Source organism: Mustela nivalis (genome assembly GCF_964662115.1).
Source record: "Mustela nivalis genome assembly, chromosome: 4".
In the NCBI taxonomy this organism is placed as follows: Eukaryota; Metazoa; Chordata; class Mammalia; order Carnivora; family Mustelidae; genus Mustela; species Mustela nivalis.
In genome coordinates, this window is record NC_139023.1 from 145258741 (window position 1) to 145279207 (window position 20467).

Genomic DNA, 20467 nt, shown 5'->3' on the forward strand with positions numbered 1-20467 from the left:
CCTTTTATAGTGACACCCACCCCGCCTGTCCATCCCCTCCTCAGCTTCTCAAAAGCCCTATATTTGTTCTCCATGTCTAGAACTTTAAGACTTTCTAAGATAACATTTTGCAAGCCACGAATTTCATGGTGACTGAGGCAGCCAAAGAGTCAAAACTCTCGGCCAACAGGTGAAGAGGATTTTAGGTGTATTTGAATTTTAACAGCTGGGAGCCATTACGCTGAAAATAAAAGCACAGGAAACTAATTCTAGGGTGTTACTTTAAAGATTAAAATTGAAATCTCAGAATTTCAAGCTCAGGTTTGTTATGGCCTTTCAAGTTGATTAAGTTTACGTTTAAAGTACAGAAGATAGTTTTCAAGAGCCATGTGAAAAACATAAAAAATATATAAGGCCAAATGACAGGAAGTCTCCATAAAAGCACGTTAATATCAACAGCTAGCAACTGAATGGTCTAGGCACCACAGTTAGATGACTTACTTTACCACTGTCAGCATTTACTTTGGTAAAGAAAAAGAAAACCTATATTTAACACAACCACTAATAAGCAGCCTTGATTCTAAAGGCTACTAAAAGTCCGGGGAAACAGTAACCTGTTACATCATCAACAGGGTCACAGTCAGAAGCTGCACGAACTTTCTTTCCTGTAACTGTCCATGCATTTTTAGAAAAAAATCCTGAACACTTTTTACTTTCCCACAAATACATTTTCAGTAATGGTCAAAGTAGCACCTCTCACCAAAAGGAAGGTAGTTCCCCTTTCACCCTCTTTACCACTGTTAATTATGATGGACGCAAGTTGCCACAAAGTGCTTCTGCAAATTCGGGTCCCCCCGCCCCCCACTACAATTTTCAGACTTTTTTATTTTAACAAAATAAATGACAAAGGGTAAAGAAAAACGAGAACTCCTTAAACCCATTAAAATATTTTTGGTCAAACAAACAGTATCAGATAGCCAAAAGAACAATAATAAAACCTGCGCTGGGCCAAATCACAAAGCATTCCTCTCTCCCTGTCTCCTCCATCACCTTAGAGACACCTTCTGTTATTTTATCAGAATGCTGATCTTAGGACTGTCAGAGAGAATGAAAATTCTGGAAGGAGGTCAATTTTATATCTGTAACAAAACATGCAAAGTTCAAAATGATGAGTGACTTCGAAGACAAACCCATTTATCATCTCTTTTTGATAACAGAGACAACTTCATCTAATCAATTGAACTTGATGACTTGCCTGGATACCTTAAACCAGTGGTTCTCAAAGTGTAGCCTGCATTAGAATCTCCCAAAGAGCTTGCCAAAACACCAACTGCTGGCTCCATCCCCTGAGTTCAATTCAATAGGCCTGTGGAAGGGTCCAAAATTTTGTATTTCTCAAAAGATCCCAAGTGATGCCAACGCTGCTGGTCTGAGGAGCACACATTTTGAAAACCACTACTTTAAAGCTAGAGACACCCAATTTTTGTAGAATTTTGCTTACGAGGTCTTAAAACAGAGGTCTTTGGAGAAAACACCAAGGTTGGAAGATTCAACTATCTTATGCTTCAACTGCTAAATTGCTCTTCCAAATAATTCATCTCAAATTAGTAGTTACATAATCCAAAGAAATTCATTACTGAGCTGTGTATCTGCAGCTTAGAATTCCAGATTCCTTTTTCCCTAGTTCACAGAAATTATAACCAGGTGTACTCCAAAATGCCTACTGAACTCTGGGAGAGTAAAGGGCTTAGGCTCCCTTATACTTCCAGTGGGGCTTCTCCCTGAGACGTGTAGGGGCTGCTTCATAGTGGTCTCTGGAAAAAGTCCATTTGTTCTTATTCCCACATCAGCCACTTTACAACATGAAAAATCCCAATATGTTTAAATTCAACATATCCTGGCCTCAGCCTCAAAGTTTTCTAAAACTGTTCTATGTAAGCCTCACAAGATTCTTGGCTATGAGGCGTGTGCTGGTGGGGATGAATGACATTTGTGGAGTCTCAAATGTCTTATTTTATCTGGTTTTCTACCCCTCCCCCCATCAAACCATTTGCATATAAGCTATTAAGAGTAACAAAATCATCTCAGTATTAACTTGTAACTTAAAAAAAAAACAACTTTCCATTGTGTGTCAAGAGACTTTAGTAGTAATGTTAGGTGTTATTTCCCCATTACCAATGAAATAAATGAATAAGGGAAGATGATGTTCAAAGGGTACAGACAGGCAAGCTGAAAACTCCTCTCCAAAAAAATGGACAAATGACCATACAGAGAAATAAAAACAAGTATTCTCATTTAATAGCAAAATTGATTGAATTGTGCTAGTTGCTGAAGTAAAAATGCTAATAATATATGTGGTCGTTGCCCTCAACTTACCAGGAAGACTAACAGATAATTGCAAATGTGAAGAACATTATGAAGAAATTCAGATTGCTATGGGAAACAGAGACTAGCCTACGTGGGGGGTGAGTAAGGAGGTATTAAGAGAGGCTCCTCAGCAAAGCTAAATTCTACCAAGCTTAAAGCTGAAGTATAAGTAAGAGTGAGCTAGGCAAAAAGGGAGAAGAAATGAGTTGCTAATGGAAGAAAAGAACATTCAGTGTTTGCATACGACTCAAACACACAAAACATGGAAAAGTGGGAAAGGAAGCTGGTAGGGTAAGCAGGATCAGAACGTGCAGAGCTCTGTGTACAAGCCATGGGAAGCAGGAAGGTAACATGTTCATAACATCCATCTTAAAAGAACTCTCTCTAATATTGGCCTGAAGAGGGTGATGGGTCAGGAGGCGTAAGAGGCAGTATTGCAAGGATGGCAATGGCAGAGGGTGGGCAGAGGAAATGGAGGGAATCCTAGCTGTCTGACACACAGGGCACTTAATTCACAGGTTACACCACTAACGAAGTAGGGTTAGAATCTTCCCTGTGTATCTCTTAAAGTTACTATGGTGATAAAAAAATCACACACCAAAATAATCTTGTTTGTACCTATTACTTATCCACTACTTTTTTCTTCTCCCAAACTTCTCCATCTTGATTCTGGCTAAAAAATCATCTATCTCTGAGTTGAGTTTTTGCTTTTTAATTTACATCACAACATGTATGACAGGCAGAAAAGAATGTCTCCATTAGAATAAAGAGAATTCAACAAAGTTGCTGGAAAAAAGCAAGTGCCTTCCTAGCCAAGATCAAGTCTAACAAAATGTAACTTTTTCAATAAAAACCAACCAGTTATTGAGATATAAATCTAAGAAAAGGTCTATAAGAACTTTATGGAGGAAACTTAAAGAAAAAGTCCTAAATAAATTCTGAAAAAACACAATTAAGTCAATCCTTCCCAGAAAAAAACAATAAAATTCCAAAAAAATTTCCAGAGGATATTTCACAGAATTTGACAAGGTAATCTTAAAGGATAGAATACAGAATGTGCTACGGTGAGCACTGTGAATTGTGTAAGACTGATGAATCACAGACCTGTTCCCCTGAAACAAATAATACATTATATGTTCACTAAAAAAAAAATACAGAAATCACAAAAAAATAATGTTGAATGAATACAAGTGTAGAAGGATGTTCCAGTATCAATACTTCTAAACATATTATTACATGTTGTCATGGATTCGTACAAGCAAGTATATATGTATACATACAAAACAGCAGTATAAAACATGCATGGGAATGACATCAAATTCTACCCCAAAAATCCAGAATAGTTACTGAAGGGAAAAAAAAACAGAACCAGAGAGGCATAAACTAGAGTTTCAGTTTTATTTGTAATCGTTTATGTCTTAAATTGACTATATACATAGATGTTTATTATATTATTCCCTCGTCTTTAAATTTTTTGTAGGTCTTAAATATTCCATAAAAAACAAACAAACAAACAAAAAAAAAACAGAATGCCTTTTATTTGAGAACCACATTAGCACATGATCTGGCACAGGAGTTTCCTAACACCAGCCCAACAGCTACTAGACACCATCTGAAGTATTTGTTAAAAACACAGGCCATCAGCCTGTACCAGAATCAAAATTTCTGGGAGGGGAGCCATGTGATTCTAACGCACAGCCTCATTTGGGAACCCTTGGTAACCACAATCTATTAATAATTAATCCATCAACAAAATGGGTTCCAATCTGACAATCAGATATTTCAGTGCTTAAGATTGCCTAATCACTTTCCACTTGATACAATGGTCTAGAATGTGGACTCTAATTTGAGGGCAGAACCATACAAATTTTAATGTACATCCTTTACTATATATGACCAAAAGGTCACACAGGTAAAAACTATGAATATTCTATAAGGTAAAAGCATCCACTGAGTCCACAATAATAATAATATAATAATAGTCAATGAGTCCACAGCAGAACAAAATTCCTTCATATCCTCTGCAGGGAGCAAAATTCCACCAGAGGTGATAAAAAGATGCTCCCCTTAAAAATAAAGTGGTATAAGTCATTGGCAATTGCACTAAAGATGTATTTCCCTCAAGTATGTAGATGGCAACCCCATGTTTGTTTCTTTTCTTAATTTTCTTCCATTGTAATAAAATCACAGCTAAGTTTTTCTAGAGAAATGCACAGAGCCAATGAGAAACAAAAAATAAATTTAGAAAGAAAGCTGTCTATTTATATTTAGAGGTGTTAGTACTGCTACGAAAATTTTGCCCTGCTCTTAAGAAATAAATTGAACTACAGAGAACTGAGTTATTAGAATGTACAAAACCTTCAAGGGCTGACATATTTTCCCCTGATACTTAAAAATCACAACTAAAAATACAGAAAGAGATGATTTTTTAAAATTTTAAACAACACAAATCTGCTAAGCACATCAATATAAAAGGGCTCCTGCATATGTGGACCATAAGCAATAGCACAGAGGACCACAGAGGAAGGGAAGGAAAACTGAATGGGAAGAAATCAGAGAGGGAGACAAACCCATGAGAGACTCTGGACTCCGGGGAAACAAACTGAGGGTTACAGAGGGGAGGGGGCTAGGGGGATGGAATAACCAGGTGGTGGGTGTGAAGGAGGGCACGTGCGGTAATGCTTACTGGGTGTTACATGCAATTTATGAATCACTGAACACTACATCACAAAATAATGCTGTACTATATGTTGGCTAACTGAACATAAACAAACAAAAAAACCACACTTACCAGGGCTTTCTACTCGCTTATAGTGGTAGGGATTGATGCACACCTCCTTCTGCTTGGAACCAAAAGGAAACTCACAGCATTCCAGTGGTTTTAGTTCATGGTGGCTCTGGAGATCGGGCCAGCGCCACACGCGGCAATAAATGACATGAGGCAGTCCCTTCCGGTGGGAAACTTGCAGCCTGCCATCCAGAGAGCGGGGAATGGTGACACAGTTACTTGGCTGCCCCGGGCAGCTCAAGGCCTTTTCCAGTTCCTCCATGGCACCTTTCTTTTTTTTCAGTTTTTTCACCAAAGCGTCAACAGCTTTCTCTGCCCATTTTTCTTCTTCATCACCTTGTTTCCACCCAAGGAGTCTCTTCACAGCTGGACTTGTGAAGGAAAATAAACTTGTCACATTCATAATGACTGCACTAGTTATAGACTCCTTGAGTATGGTGAAATAAAGAAGTCTTCAAATGCAAAAGGACAACAGAAGAGCTTTCACTTTATTTACATAGGGATTCTCTTTAGCTTCTTGGTTCTGAGGTCCCGAAAAGTAGAAATTACCATTCCTAGTGTTTCAGAAGTAATCCAAAGTCAGCACCTAGAGAAGAAAAAAGGGGGAAAAATGTTTAAAATAATCCCTACAGCAAAACTACCATTCATTAAACAACTTCTATGCCCCATATACTATTTTAAGTAATTTTCTGTATGATGATATTCTATGGACTGAATTATGTCTACCTTAAAACTCACATTGAAGCTGTAACCGCCCATGTGACTGTATTTGGAGATGAGGTTATGCAAGTGGGGCCATAATCTGGTAAGACTGGTGGTGCTATAAGAGGAAGGGCCCCCATCATGCACACATACTGAGGAAGGGCTAGGTGAGGACACAGAGAGAAGGCAGCCTACAAGCCTGGGACAGAGCTCTCACCAGAAACCAAACCAGCGGGAATACCGATCTTGGACTTCCAGCCTTCAGAACTGTGAAAATAAATTTCTGTTGTTTAAGCCACCCAGTCTGAGTTATTTTGTTGTGACAGCCCAAGCTAACATGTAGTATTTAGTTTACTTAAATAGTCTTTTTTTGTGAAGTAATACAATTATTCACCTTTTACAGAAGAATAAACTGAGGCACAGTTTAAAAAGTAGTATGTTAACTGTTCTGAGATAGAAACCGTAGACACCTCAGTGCACAGAAGTCCGAGTTCTCAACAGATTATTTATAGGCTCCAAAAATGTATTTCAAAACACACCTCAGTCAAAAAACTGAAAACAACAGGAAAAAATATATAAAAGTCTTAGCATCTGTTTTTGGTTTGTTCCTCAAGTATCTCTTATGCTAAAAGAAAAGTAGTTATAGTTCTATTATGTAGACATTACAACATTTTAGGGTATTTATTCAGTAAAAAAGCCTGTGCCTATGGGATAGAGGACAAGTAAGATAAAGAAATTTATCAATTTTCATGAATATGAAAGGAATGAAGCACATGAACACATACTACACCAAATTCTTTAGTCCGGTTGTCTCCTTTCAACCTTCCACTTACTCCTCCCCTGACAAAAACAGGGGTGATGAGAGACCTTTAAGAGGGGATAACTGCACAAACTCCAGCTAAGATGCAGTAGAGCATGTCTCCCATCAACCTCTTCCACAAAATCACTATAAAAGCTAATGAAATAAAAACAAACCAAAAAGCCCTACTTTAATTTTAAAGACATCAAAGAGCAACCAAGGTCCTCAGGACAGGAGAGGCAAAGATGCTGACGACAGAAAAGCAATGAAGTGAGCTGAATATTCGTTCCTGCTCCTCTTCTCAAGGCACTTACCAAAGCTTGTGCTATAAGTAGCAAAAGATTGGCAGCCAAGCTGAAGGAAGCTCAGGAAGACAGGAGAGATTCCAGTGGCCTCATGGGGTGAAGACAAAACAAACAAACTATAGTGGAGGGCCCACAAAGAAAGAGGCCCTGGTGAATACACGAGGCTTTCAGTTGGGACCCTCAAGGGGTATGCTGTAGTTTAAGGCCAAAAATGAAATGAACCAGTTTTTATATTGAAACACAGCCTGATATCCTTTTTTTTTTTTTTTTTTTAAATCATCTTAATACTAGATGGGAGAAGAGGAGGAAAAAAAACTGTTGCACAGGCAATATTTGTAGATACTGGTCAAGGATTTTCTAAAACGAACAATAAACATCTAGACACAGATCCAGGAAGCTCTACAAATCCCAAGAAGGAAAAATACAAAGAAATCCACAAGGTTTGATGTGTCCTCTTACACTAAAGCTGCTGAAAACCTATTAGAAAAATCTTTAAAAAGACATATTATTCTCAAATAAGTACAATAAGGCTGACAGCTGACATTCCAACAGAAACAATGGAAACAAGAAGACAATCCTCAGTGTACAAAATGTAAACAAATAACTAGTAACTCAGAATTAGTGGAAAAATCATGCAAAACTGATCGTAAAATAAATGTGTTTTCCGACATATGGAATCTGAGAGAACTGATTCAGTAGGCATTTGTAAGGCTAAAAGAAAAAGATCCCAGAATGAAGCAAGGAGTGGCAGAAAAGAATGAAGAGTTCTAGAAGGGTAAATAACGGTAAATCTAAATGAATACTGATTTTACAAAATAATAACAGGAATCTCTAACGGTTATTTTAAAAATAAGAATTAAAATCCAGGACCAAAAAAAAAAAGCAGAAAGAGGCAAATGAAATTAGTGTTCTAAGTTCCCTGTATTACCCAGGCTGTGATAAAGCACTGAATTATTAATAAAGTCTTATCATAATAAAAAAAAAATACTGAAAGAGGGGTGCTGGGTGGCTCAGTCAGTTAAGCTTCTGACTCTTGATTTGGCTTAGGTCATGATCTCAAGATGATGAGATCAAGCCCTGCAGCAGTCAGGCTCTGAGCTCAGCAGGAAATCTGCTTCTCTCTCCCTTTTTTTCCCTCTGCCCCTCCCCCCACTCACATGTGTGCATTCTAAAATAGATAAACCTTTAAAAAAAATATATAAAGGCAATAGAGAAGCTAAAAAACATGGAATTATTTTTTTGAATATGATTAATCCAAAGAATGTAAGAAGAGAGAAAATAGCTGGGACAAATAGGATACAGTAAGATTTAGATCTAATACCAAAAGTATCATTAATTATTTAAATATAAACATTAAATATGCAAGTAAAAGGTGGGTAGGGATGGATGCAGAGTACCACTTAACTGTACTATACTTAAAAGAGACACATATTAAATACAAAGGCCAGAGAAAGTCTGAAAGAAAAAGAGATACTATGCATACTCTAACCAAAAAAGCTGCCGTAACTATCTAATCAAACAAAACAGACTTCAAAAGAAGTATCACCAGAGATTAAAAAAGGGACATTTTATAATTTTAAGAGTTGATCCACCATGAATACAGCATAATCCCAAATTTTCAGGTAAAAGTGTCAAAATATATAAAGTAGAAACTGACAAGTAAAATGGCAAACAGATAAACCCACAATCTTAGTGGGAGATTAAAATAGTAACTGGTACAAGTCAACAAGAATCAAGAGATATAGAAGATTAACAACATATTTTAAAGAAATTTGATCCAATTCATGTACATAGATCACTGTACCCAATGACTACAGAATACATAATACTTTCAAGTACATGCAGAACACTTACCCAAACTGACCATATAAAGATCCATAAAGCAAATCTCTACATATATCAAAACCATACAGAATATGTCTTTTGATTACAGTATAGAAATCAATAACAAAAATATTGCCCTTGAAAATAACTGTACTTAAATATCTCACAGGTCAAAGAAGAAACTACAGTGAAAATTAAAAAACACTTTTAACTTAATGTTTATAAAAATACAATACATCAAGCGGGATGTGGCTTAAGCCATGCTTAGAGGAAAAGTTATAGTCTTAAATGCATATATTAGGAAAGAAAGAGATGAAAACTAATGTTCTCTGTTTCACGAACAAACAAAGGAATGAACAAATAAACAAAAAAGCCCCCAGTAAATTAAAGCCGAAGAAAGTGGGAAGAAATGAGAGCAGAAACTGGGGGGCCCAGGTTGGGGGGGAAACATAAACAGAAAACCTACAATATCAAATTTGCTTCTCTGAAAATACTAATAAAATTGGCTAACCCTCTAGCAAAACTGGTCAATAAAGCAGAAGGCACAAATTACCAACAACAGGAATAAAAGAGGAAAATCATCACTGATCCTCAGAAGTTAAAAAGGAAAGGATTATGAATAAATGTCACAGCAAAATGTGCATCTCTGCAGTGACTCTGTGCTAAGTCTGCATATCTGTGTTTCCCACTACAGGAAAGTGGCTGAGGAATTCCATCTTACTTCTCTTCCTATCTTTAGAGCTCAGCACTATACCTGGCACACAGCAGATCCTCAATAAATGTTTGTATAATTTAGCTCCCTGAAGAAATCAGAAGGTCAAGGGTGGAACTTCAACTTTATTCAATAAAATATGAATAAAAAAATTACTAAATATACATATCATTCAATGCGCTGTAAGGAGTTCATTGTTTCCTTGCTTAAAGAGTTTTACCCAAATTTACCAGTCCTTTCAAAGCTGGCATTACTTTCATTTAACAGAAAAGGAAAGAGAAAATAAACCCATGCCACTATAAAAGTCACACTTGGTCAGAGTGTACCTTTTGAAGTAATCATTTACTTTTAGGTTAACTTTGCAAAAGAACAAGACGATGACTTCTTTCTAGTCCTCTAGTACCAAATTACAAAGGGAATCCATTTCTTTGTATTCTATATGGCCTTTTCTTCTATTCTAATAACTATTTTTTTATATTTTAGCCAATGATTTTCAAATAGTAGGGAATGAGTGTCTATCAAAATCACCCGGGGCTCTTTCAATCTCTGTCAGAGATGGGTTAGTTGTACAAGGCAAATATGCTGAGGGGAGGGGGACGGCCGTGGGGGGAGATTAAGAACCACCATTTCAGACCCTGGTTTTCACTGTTCAAATTGACATTCACTCAACAAAGCTGTAGTGAGTGCTTGCTAAGTGCTTAGTTGCTGTACACAGGAGACAAGGGCAAAAATGTCTATATCCTGAAGGACAAGCTAAGGGAAGAGCCCATGAGCAAACAAGTAACTCTCACTGGGGCAAGCTGGTGTTCCTGCATGCTACCGCTAAAGGCTGGGGCGGGCTGAGAAGTGTTAGGCCATCTCCAGGGCCTTGTCCAGAAGGAATGTGTGACTGTACCAAGGTCGACCACGAGCACAGGAATAGAAGAAGAGGTCCATGTACTGTGCATTTGCCCACCACGAACTAACAACAACACTGTATGATAAAAGCTCTAAAGCAAGTATAAACAATAATATATACAAGGGAGAGGAAAAGAGAACGAATTCCACAGATTTCAGGAAGTTTTCCCAAAAAGGTAATATTGGACAGGTTTTACAGGATGATCAGAATTGTATGAAACAATGGACCTAACATTCTGAAGTATCACCACATGACAGACACTGCTCCAAGCGCCTTCTGTCTCCTAACTACTTTAACCTTTGCAACAAACTCTCTGAATAAACACTATCATTTCCCTCACTCTACAGGTCAGGAAAGTGGAATATGGAAAAGTTCAATCATCTGTCCAAAGCTGACATACACAGCCGTGTGTCAGAGTCAGGGCTGGAACCCACGTTGTCTGGCTCTAGAGCCTCCATTTTTCAACCACTTGTTTCAATTGTTAGTTCTCCCAGACACAAGACAAAAATGCAGGGGTTCGAGGTGGCTGTGATGACACAAGGCTGCTAAGAAGGGCAGGGGCAAGACCATGAAGGGCCTGTGACGCATCTTATCCTGCAGACAAGCAGAAGGTTTAGCATCAGAGCACTGCTGCAGTTAGCTCTATGATTCAGAAACAGTTACGGTGACAGCCTCAATACAGGAAACCCTCTCCAACAAGAGAACAAAAACACTAAACACTGTATGAGCCAGCTGGAGGATGCATGTCCTGATGCCACTCACAAAAATCAGTGGCGAGATCACAAACCTTTACGTATAAATGTGCGTAGATCAAACAAAATGAGGACCGATGACTAATTTCTGCCTACTTGAGTTAAGCAATTTTTTAAATATACAAGTCAAACAAGCCACCTACCTCCCCATCAGGAACTCAAATGAGTCCATGATACTATGGCCTTGGCAAGACAACTCATTTTCTGCTGCCCCTTTTTGTACTTCCTGCTTTAGTTTATGTCAAAAGCTAAGTGGCCTTATCAGTTTAAAGTGCAAAATAAAAACATGAGTCAGCAAACAGAGATTTCCTTCCCTCTTCTCCAAATACAAACAATTCACACTGACACACACAGACACACACACACACACACACACACACAAACAGCATTCATCTAGTAACCCTCCAGAAGCCTTAAAAATACTATCTTTTTCCAACAACTTCACTTTTATAAACTTATTCTAAGGAAAGATTCTGAACTAGAATGGTAAAAGATTTTTGCACAAAGATTTTCATCAAAGCATTATCTATTTTAGGGGGAAGAGAGAAATATCCAGTAACTGGAAAACAGGTGAGCCATGATACAATCCACTCAATAGATTTATTATGTAGCCCTTACAAAATTATGTTCATAAAAGCTCTGTAATAACTTGTAAAAAACCTTAAGCACAACACAAAATGGTATACACAGCATGAACAACAACGTAAATATACCCAAATACCAACAGTGGCTGGGTTTGGAAGGTTAGTACTGTCTATCCCCCCCGCCACACACACACACTTTTCTAAACTTTTCAAACATAATGGAAAAACTGGGGCGCCTGGGTGGCTCAGTGGGTTAAGCCACTGCCTTCGGCTCAGGTCGTGATCTCAGGGTCCTGGGATCAAGTCCCGCATCGCATCGGGCTCTCTGCTCAGCAGGGAGTCTGCTTCCCTTCCTCTCTCTCTGCCTGCCTCTCCGTCTACTTGTGATTTCTCTCTGTCAAATAAATAAATAAAATCTTAAAAAAAAAAAACATAATGGAAAAACTTTAACTTCTGAATTTTAAAAAAGCCTCTATATGCAAATATTTGCAAATTACAAAAAACAAAAATCAATTTCATGAGGTCAAGCTATGCAATCTCTAATTCTAAACACTTAGAGCATGATCTGATTTTGGAAGTAATAAAAATACAGTTTAAAGCAGGGTTCTAAATTCGAAACTTTTTCCTATGGGAAAATCCTTCCCTATGGGAAGGATTTCCATTAGCATTGCCAGAGGCCAAGTGAGAAAAATACTCTTATAATATTCCATTTGAATGGGCTATTTAATTTTGCAACCTATGTGCTATTCCTTAATGTTAAAAGGAAAAAGGCAAAAAAATTTAAAATACCTTTAACTGCTGTGAACTTGCTTTATATTTAAAGGAAACGTAATTAGTCAATTGCATAACAATGGACATTTTCTTCATCCTGGCCTCATCTAGTAAAGAAACCTGTAATTATCCAACTGTGTGAATAAAAACAAAATACACTATCTGGTGTTCAATACCTTTTAGATCCCAGATTCCCACAGAGAATTTTATAAAAGAATTATTCTAATTTCTATCTGAAAATACATTTTAAAAAAGGGCAGAGAGAGGGTAGCTGCCAAGTAGTACAAACCAAGTACCTTTATAAATGTATGAAAGAGAAAGGAGACAGATCAGGACCAAATTAAATGCCCTCTGTAGCTTCAGACCAGTAAGGCTTGTAATTGTTGCACTGGCATGAAATTCAATGAAGTAGAGAAAATAAATGACTCCATTAAATATTGAGGGAATAATTAAATTATTCAATAAAATAAATATAAAATATAGGCTCCAAAAAGTGACTGGAGGAAAAAAAAATCAAAGACTCCTGGTACCTTAAAAAAGTAACTGACAGAAGATAAATGGTCTATTCTCAATGAAGCAAGCAAGTCGCTTTTTTTTCACTTGTTCTTTGGTTCATTACTCTGTCTTAACTCTAACAGTAAAACAGCATGGCATAAAGATCAAAAGACTTAAGGAACTAAAAGCACAGGGTATTGATTAACTTCACTTTGGAACTGTTTAACAGTTGGTTAAGTTAAGAAAAAAGACAATTCTACAAAAATTAATCTTCCCATAAAAATGTTTGAACCATTTCTTAGGAATTAAGTATTTCCAAAGTAACAAAATAAACTGTGCATATTTCCTGACATATGCCACCAGCTTTCTTCTTCAACAGATGATCTTTGTGAATAAGCAGGAAAAGTTAAGACTTGAGCTCCCAAAGGTAGAGCTATACTGGGGCTTCAAATACTTCAAAGAAATCTTAAGCCAACTATATGATTTTTGCAGTGCAATCGTTTTTGTATCTAAAATGTTTCAACATATACCAACATATACCATGGAGATGTAAAATACCACAGGGATGTGTTGTACAAAGTAACTGGTGGCAGTATTAGTACTATGTAAAGGTATCTGTCATCTATTCCATTTTAAATAGGATTCAATGCCTGGTAAGAACTCTTGCCTCCACTGAGATGCCTGGCTAAATTAAAATATCAAAAAGGGCCAAAAAGTGAATGTGACTGTGGATCTGTAATGTAACTTTGCATTACTTCATTTTGTTTTTTAGCCTACTTGATTTCATCTGGGTACCCAAGTCAACTGTATACTTTTACCAAAGGCCAAAACAGATCATGATTCTCAAGAAGAATAAAACAAAGATAACCTTAAAATTCCTGACACTCAGAGAAACCAGAGAATGAAAAGAAGAGCAGACATTACAGATTAAGGTTAAAAATGCTTAAAAAGATGAAGGTTGCAAAGAAAAATATCCCAGAGATTCAATGCCAATAAATATTTTAAAACATAAAGAGCAATCCATCATTAAGCCAGGAATTACAATGAGCTTTGCTGGTTAAGCAAGATGGAGAATTCACAAAATGGCAGGAGAAAGGGGAGTAAAGGGAGGGTATCATAACCATACTCATTAGACCTAGTAAAATTAGGCTATGGGGTCAAAAGTCCTGAAGACTAGGGATCTTCTAAACTTTTGATAAAACTAAATTACTTCGAAGTGGAACAGCAGACAACCCACATACTGGCTTAGGAGCGCTGAAATACACTCATATTTCTGGATGGAACACAATCCTATGAACAGTACCTGTGAAAAACAGTAATAAACACAAGTGAAGAGAGTATTCTGGAACAAGCAAAACACAGCCCTAAGGGGGATCAACTCTAAACAATTCCTAACAAAAGCATGAAAGACTATCAGACAGTTCCTTAAGGAAAATAATACAGCTTTATCCACTCTTAAGGCAGACAGGAAAAAAAAAAAAATGTTTAAATTTGCCATTACAATGAGTATCAGAAGAGAGGGGTTTTCTCTAGCAATATTGGTCTCAGACAAATACCTCAAAGTTATAATGCTCTGTGATCTGGTTTCAACAAATAGTCTGTTCAAATGTTTCATTTCTCCAGCTTCTCCAACTAGGAACTAACTTCATTTTGAGATATTTGAACTGTAGGAGAAAACAGGTGAAGCATCTCTGCATTTCTTTTTCCTGTTTTAAAATAGCAGTTAGCCCTCGACTTTCAACTTCAAAGTCAAATGTAGCTAAATAAAACCACTAACCAAAACAAGGGGGGAAAAATCCTAGAAGAAGAAAATGAGGTTGAATAACTCTCTCCAACTTCCACAGATTCAAAAGCACTTTTTAAGCCACCGCTTTCACTGCCGGGAAGTCTGGCTAAAAGGAACTCTACTGCAAATGGGTCCTCAGAAAAAGAAAATGTACCTAAATTCCTGCACAAGAAAGTGATATGAAGATCCACTGCAGATCACAGAAGAAATCTGCCGGTCTTAGATCAAAGCAGCAGCAAAGTCCCGCCAGTACAAACACCCAGAAGTCAAATTTCACGTTCCTCAGTCTCTTATTATTAAGCCTTGCTTTGGTTACTTGCAAACATTTCCCGACTTTCTAAACGTGTAATTAATGACATGGACTAGTTTGCCATTTTTTCAGAGATTAATTTCCAGATCAGGAGGAGGAGTGAAGACGGCAGGGAGGATAAGCTCTTGAAAGCCTATTTTTAGTAGTAATGCAATTATGCAGGTACTACACCACCTTAAAAACACATGCGCTAACAGCCAGTTTCCCGGTCTCTCAGGTGTGACTTAACAGACCTGCCAGCAAGAGCTGCCATGTGGTCTCTCCACAGTGTTAACTGAGTGGAAACTCTGCAATCAAAAAGGAAAGTAGTAACACATAGACTTTGAATAGCAGCTTCCCACTTCCCACTGGTAAGTTCATAGCAAGCTGCGATTTCGGCCAGGTAATTTCAAAAGTAGCATCCCCTTGATGAAAATGAAGCAAAGTATTTACAGATGTCACAATGACATGAGACTCTGAAGAGGACAGGGCTCTAGTTTACATACTCAGGTGTGCCAAGTATACTATTCAGTACATCTCCACTGTGTTAGAAAATTCTTGAAGGTAAGAATGCTCTCTGGTTCTGTTCTGCATACACAAGTCCTTCCCTCCTGACAAACCTGGGCTGCTTATAGGACAACTGGTCAATTATCCTTAGTAACAGAGACTCTCCAGAGGATAACAAGTGTTGGCTCTGTTTCGTTTCATCAGATCATTACTTGTTAAGTAGGCTGAAGGCACTTAGAAGTTTTCTGACTGTCCTCAACTTCAACAAACAAATTTGGCTTGTTTGTACCTCTCCTTGTCACTTATTTAATCCCACGGAATCCCTGTTGTCAAATTCATGCTTGTAACGGAAGACTGTTCTTCGGTTCATGGTTGTCTTTCAGGATACCCAAATCGTAATTACCCCCACCCTGATAAATTTCATCTGCATCCACTCAGCTCAAAGGCTGGACAGTCACTTGGCCTGCAAGGGCTCACCCCTTAAACACAGGAGACTAAAAACCAGAAGAAAAACTCTACCATAGTCGTCTCTTGGAAAAAAGAAAAATACTCTCTTTGAGTCACTGTTAACACAGAACAGCAATTTCACGGCTTGCAAAGAATGCTAAATGTGGTAAATTCCCACAAGTGGTCAGTTATGCATGATTCATCACTAACAAATGAGCAAAATTATTCTAATTGTATTATTACCTTATGGAAGCACTATACTGAGTTTTTTGTTTTTTTTACAAAAATCTTGATTTCTACAGCAATCCTTTAAGCTATATAGCATTACCTCAATTTTATTAATAAGCCTGAGAATCAGAAGTAACTTTCTCGACACCATATTCTAGTAAGTGGTAGATCTATATTTTAAACAGATAACTATGCAGAACAGGTGCTAGAGTCCATTAATTCAGGTTTTAAAAAAAAGTAATTCAAGTGCCAAATTCACAGATAAAAATGGAGAAGGCTAGAGAGGAGGGGAAAAAAAAAAAACTTCCCTGTTTAAAAAAAAAAAAAATCCTGCTGTATTTCATTTTTTGGAACATATTTCTCCTTCCCCACTGATCTCACAGGTGCTGTTTATGACAACACACACATCTGTAGGGGTGAACTGACATACACAAGTAGGACAGCCTGAACCCTCTCCCTATATTTAGATCCTTCTGCTCAGCTCTTAATTGAATAATTTAATCAGGACCCTCTAGAAGGGAAACACATCCATATTCATCACAGGCATCAAAGGAAACATCTTTACAAGTTATATCCTTTTACAAACCAACATATGGTCTCACGCCATTCTCCCAATTGTTGAACTCCTCCTCTGGGAAGAGCATGGAATTTTATTTCTTTTTATCACTTGAAAAAATCACTTCCCTCCTAATTCAGTAAAACTGGGTGGAGGCCACTTCCTCCACAGGTGAGAGAAATAAAACTTGTTGATCTGTCATTGTCAGGAATTTTAAAGTTAACTATTTATTCTATGTACTTTCAAAATAGAAACAAAAGGCAGACTAAGTCCAAAATAAGAAATCAGGGCACATGTCCCACACTTTTAAATAAAACCCCTACAATTTTTCTGTCACCGTAAGAGGTTTCTAAATGAGAAAACAAGAGCCCTTCACTTGGAGTGAAGAGAGGTAGGCTGGAAAGGCAGCTCGCGCTTAGAAGCCGTACTCTGAAAAAAACACCTCTCTGAGCTTCAGTGTGCTTTTCCACAAAATTCTGATTCCACCACCTATTCTGCCGGGGTGTTACAAGGCGCACCTATGAACATGCAAAACTGATCTGAAAATTACAACATGCTGAAAAATGTAATATATTTTATTAATACAACAGTTTCACAAATAAGGAACTTAATTTGAATACTATGTACATACAAAAAAATCGGAAGTTTCTGCCCTAGTTTTGTCTGTTCCATCAAGTTCTAACTTTATAAGAAAGAGAGAGAGGGGGAGGGTGGGAGCAGGGACAGAAAAGCACTAGGGACATGGCACTGAACAAGAGAGACAAAAGGCAGATTTTTAAAAGTCTGTACCTTCATGAGACCTACATTCCAGTGGTCAGAGAAGGCCATACGAAGAGGGTGACATTTGAAGAGAGGCCTAGAAAGGCTGAGCCACAGGGACAAGTGAGGCAGCTCACTGCGCAAGGGGACGGAGGCAAGGGGCAAGTGTGAGAGCGGAAGTGGACTAGGTAACGGGAGCAGACACACGGAGAGCCCACACGGGGAGCCAACCCAGGGACGTCCCAGCCTGCACTGTGAACAGAGCTGGGAACCACAGAGGAGATGTGAGCAGAGCTTGACAGGATGACTATGGGTCGCCCCCTGAAAGAATGGAACCTGGAAGTAGCGGGAGTGGTGATAGTTGTAGTAGTGGCACCAGCCAGAACAAGGGGGACCAATTAGGAAGCTACGGCAATTGCGGTTTGAGAGGGTCAAAGGTTTGGATCAGTGGGGCAGAATAGATCCTGGATATATTCTGAAGGTATGGCCATGAACAAATACACTTTATTGCTAAAGTAAACAAAGAAAACAACCATAAAATTGTAGAAATCGGTTTAATTTTTAGACATGCAAAATCCCATGTTATAGAACTCTGAGGGGAAGTGTCTGAGGTGGAATGAAAGGTCACTGGAGAAGCAGTCCAAGAACTATCACAGGAACAGCAGGGAGTGAGTAACGACTGGAAACTAAAATCTCTAGGAAATGAAGGTAGATAGATGATGGGGACCGGGGCAGTAAAGCACTGATAAGGAAGGAAAGTGAGAGGTGCAAAGTGACATGATATTCAAAGCTGGGTGTTTCTTTCTTCTTTTTTTTTCTTTTTTAAAAGATTTTATTTATTCATTTGACACAGATAGAGGTCACAAGTAGGCAGAGCAGCAGGCAGGGACAGAGGGGGAAGCAGGCTCCTGCCAAGCAGAGAGCCCAATGCGGGGCTCAATCCCAGGACCCTGAGATCATGACCCGAGCCGAAGGCAGAGGCCCAACCCACTGTGCCACCCAGGCTCCCCAAAGCTGGGTGTTTCTATGGAGGACTGAAGAAGAGTGTGGTGGTGGCAATGAACAGGGCCCTTCCAGGCACCATGGTACGAAGGCTGGGAGAGAGATCAGCCACGCCTTGAGACAGCTGCAAGGGAAGCAACATCCTCAGAAGAACATACACAAACATATTCCTGTTCTAAATAACCCAGATGTCTAACAATAATGGAATAATTAAATAAATTATGATACATCTGGCAATGATATAACTGTTAAAAAAGAAAAAAAGATAGACTTCCATGTCTAACAGTTCCAGAAAGAAAAACCATACCATTAACTGTTCGGTTAGAAAAAAGTTGCAGACCAATATATACAGTATGGTTCCATTTCAAAAATACAAATAGAAACAAAAACTGTACAGGTATAACATGGGTATATTTTGAAAGGCTGGAAGGAAATGCACAAAACCAAGTAAGTGGTTCCCTCTAGAGCTGAGCTGGAAGGAGGGGAGTGCAGAAGATTGTTACTTAAAACTAATTATAATGTTTTCAATTTTAAAACCCCAATAATAAAAATAAATAAAAACTAAAGAGGGTAACATTATTCTACATTGCTCTGTAAGACAGTATTATGACCAAGAGGTGGCAACATATATCTTTTAATAAAGGAAAACATAATTGAAAGTGTTTCTGCACAGAGTGGAAGTATCATTGCACTGGGATTTTTAAGAGAAATCTATTCCTATGTACAGAGTTGGAATATATGACTTAAGTCCAGGTGAACAGGATATGGATGGGAATGCGCTTTCTTATTAAGCAATTCAGCCATATGATCAAAAACTTCAATTTTACAAAATGCATATTATAACAAAAAATAATTTTTCTCCCATTCTAGTCCCTTAGTCCCCTTTCCATTAATAATTCAAATATCCTTCAAACTTTTCAATGCATGAATTTCTTAGCCCCCCCAAAAATTTTGTATTACTCAAATATCTTCAAAAGCAATTTGGTCCTGTCACTTTTCCAGTACATAAATCTATTACTTGGAAGGATGAAATAATTTATAAAAATCAAAGTTTACACAATCACTGAAACAAACATTGACATTAACCAGATTTCACTCTCCTCCACATGACAATCAAAGACAGCCTGTTTTCGACCTGCCAAAAACTAGATTGGACTTAGAAAGTCTGCTTGGTCACCTTGGAGAAAAAACTGAACAAAACAGTAGCATCCCTCTTCCAGAATAGGACAAGCTCCCTCCTGCTAAGAGCTAAAAGAAGCAAATGCAACATCTCCCACTGCGTTAGAGGGAAAATGCTTTAGATATAAGCAAGCATAACCTACAGAAATCGATGAGCGCTGTACGATACGTGCCGCTTTCTCTGCCTCGGTCACATGTTCAGTCCGGTCCTATCGTGAACTTTTCCATAGGGACTTAGTTACTAGTCAGAATGGAAACATCTAGTCAAGCTCTCAGAAGGCTTCAGAACCCAAATTCTCCTCCTTTAGACATTCAACTACTAAGAGAATTTTAGTTTTCACGAATTCACAACTTAATTGAATAAATTCTTTAAGTGCTTACCACCAACAGAGACCTGCAGTAGAAAGAAAATGAGTATGGTACATTTCCCACCACCACCAAGCTTAGAGTTAGGAAGTATGTCAGAGAGAGAAGGGAGAATCATCCTACAAGGACGACTGCGATAAGAGTCACATAACGTTTATCTAAGGGGCAATACACATACAGGGAGAATGGCCAACAAATGTATGCTTTTTTTTTGCTACGACTACATCTCGCATGCATCCTGGGCTTTGTTACCTACTATGCAATAAAAATACAAATTGAGTTCAACTGACTGTCAAGCAGTCACATCAGTAGGAACAATAAAATGGATAATCCAAAGCAGCCTTAATAGAAATTAACCTCTGTAGACATTTT

General features: G+C 38.0%; 1 protein-coding gene across 8 annotated transcripts in view; it reads right to left on the reverse strand.

The window, feature by feature from the left end:
- Positions 1-20467, reverse strand: part of SMAD1 (SMAD family member 1) — a 75019-nt gene that overhangs the window by 39962 nt on the left and 14590 nt on the right. For all 8 annotated transcript variants that reach the window (XM_082728273.1, XM_082728272.1, XM_082728266.1 and 5 more), the window contains one exon: positions 5138-5720. In XM_082728273.1, the coding sequence (XP_082584399.1) occupies positions 5138-5537 (400 nt within the window). In that variant the 5' untranslated portion in view covers positions 5538-5720. The remainder of the gene's footprint in view (positions 1-5137; positions 5721-20467) is intronic.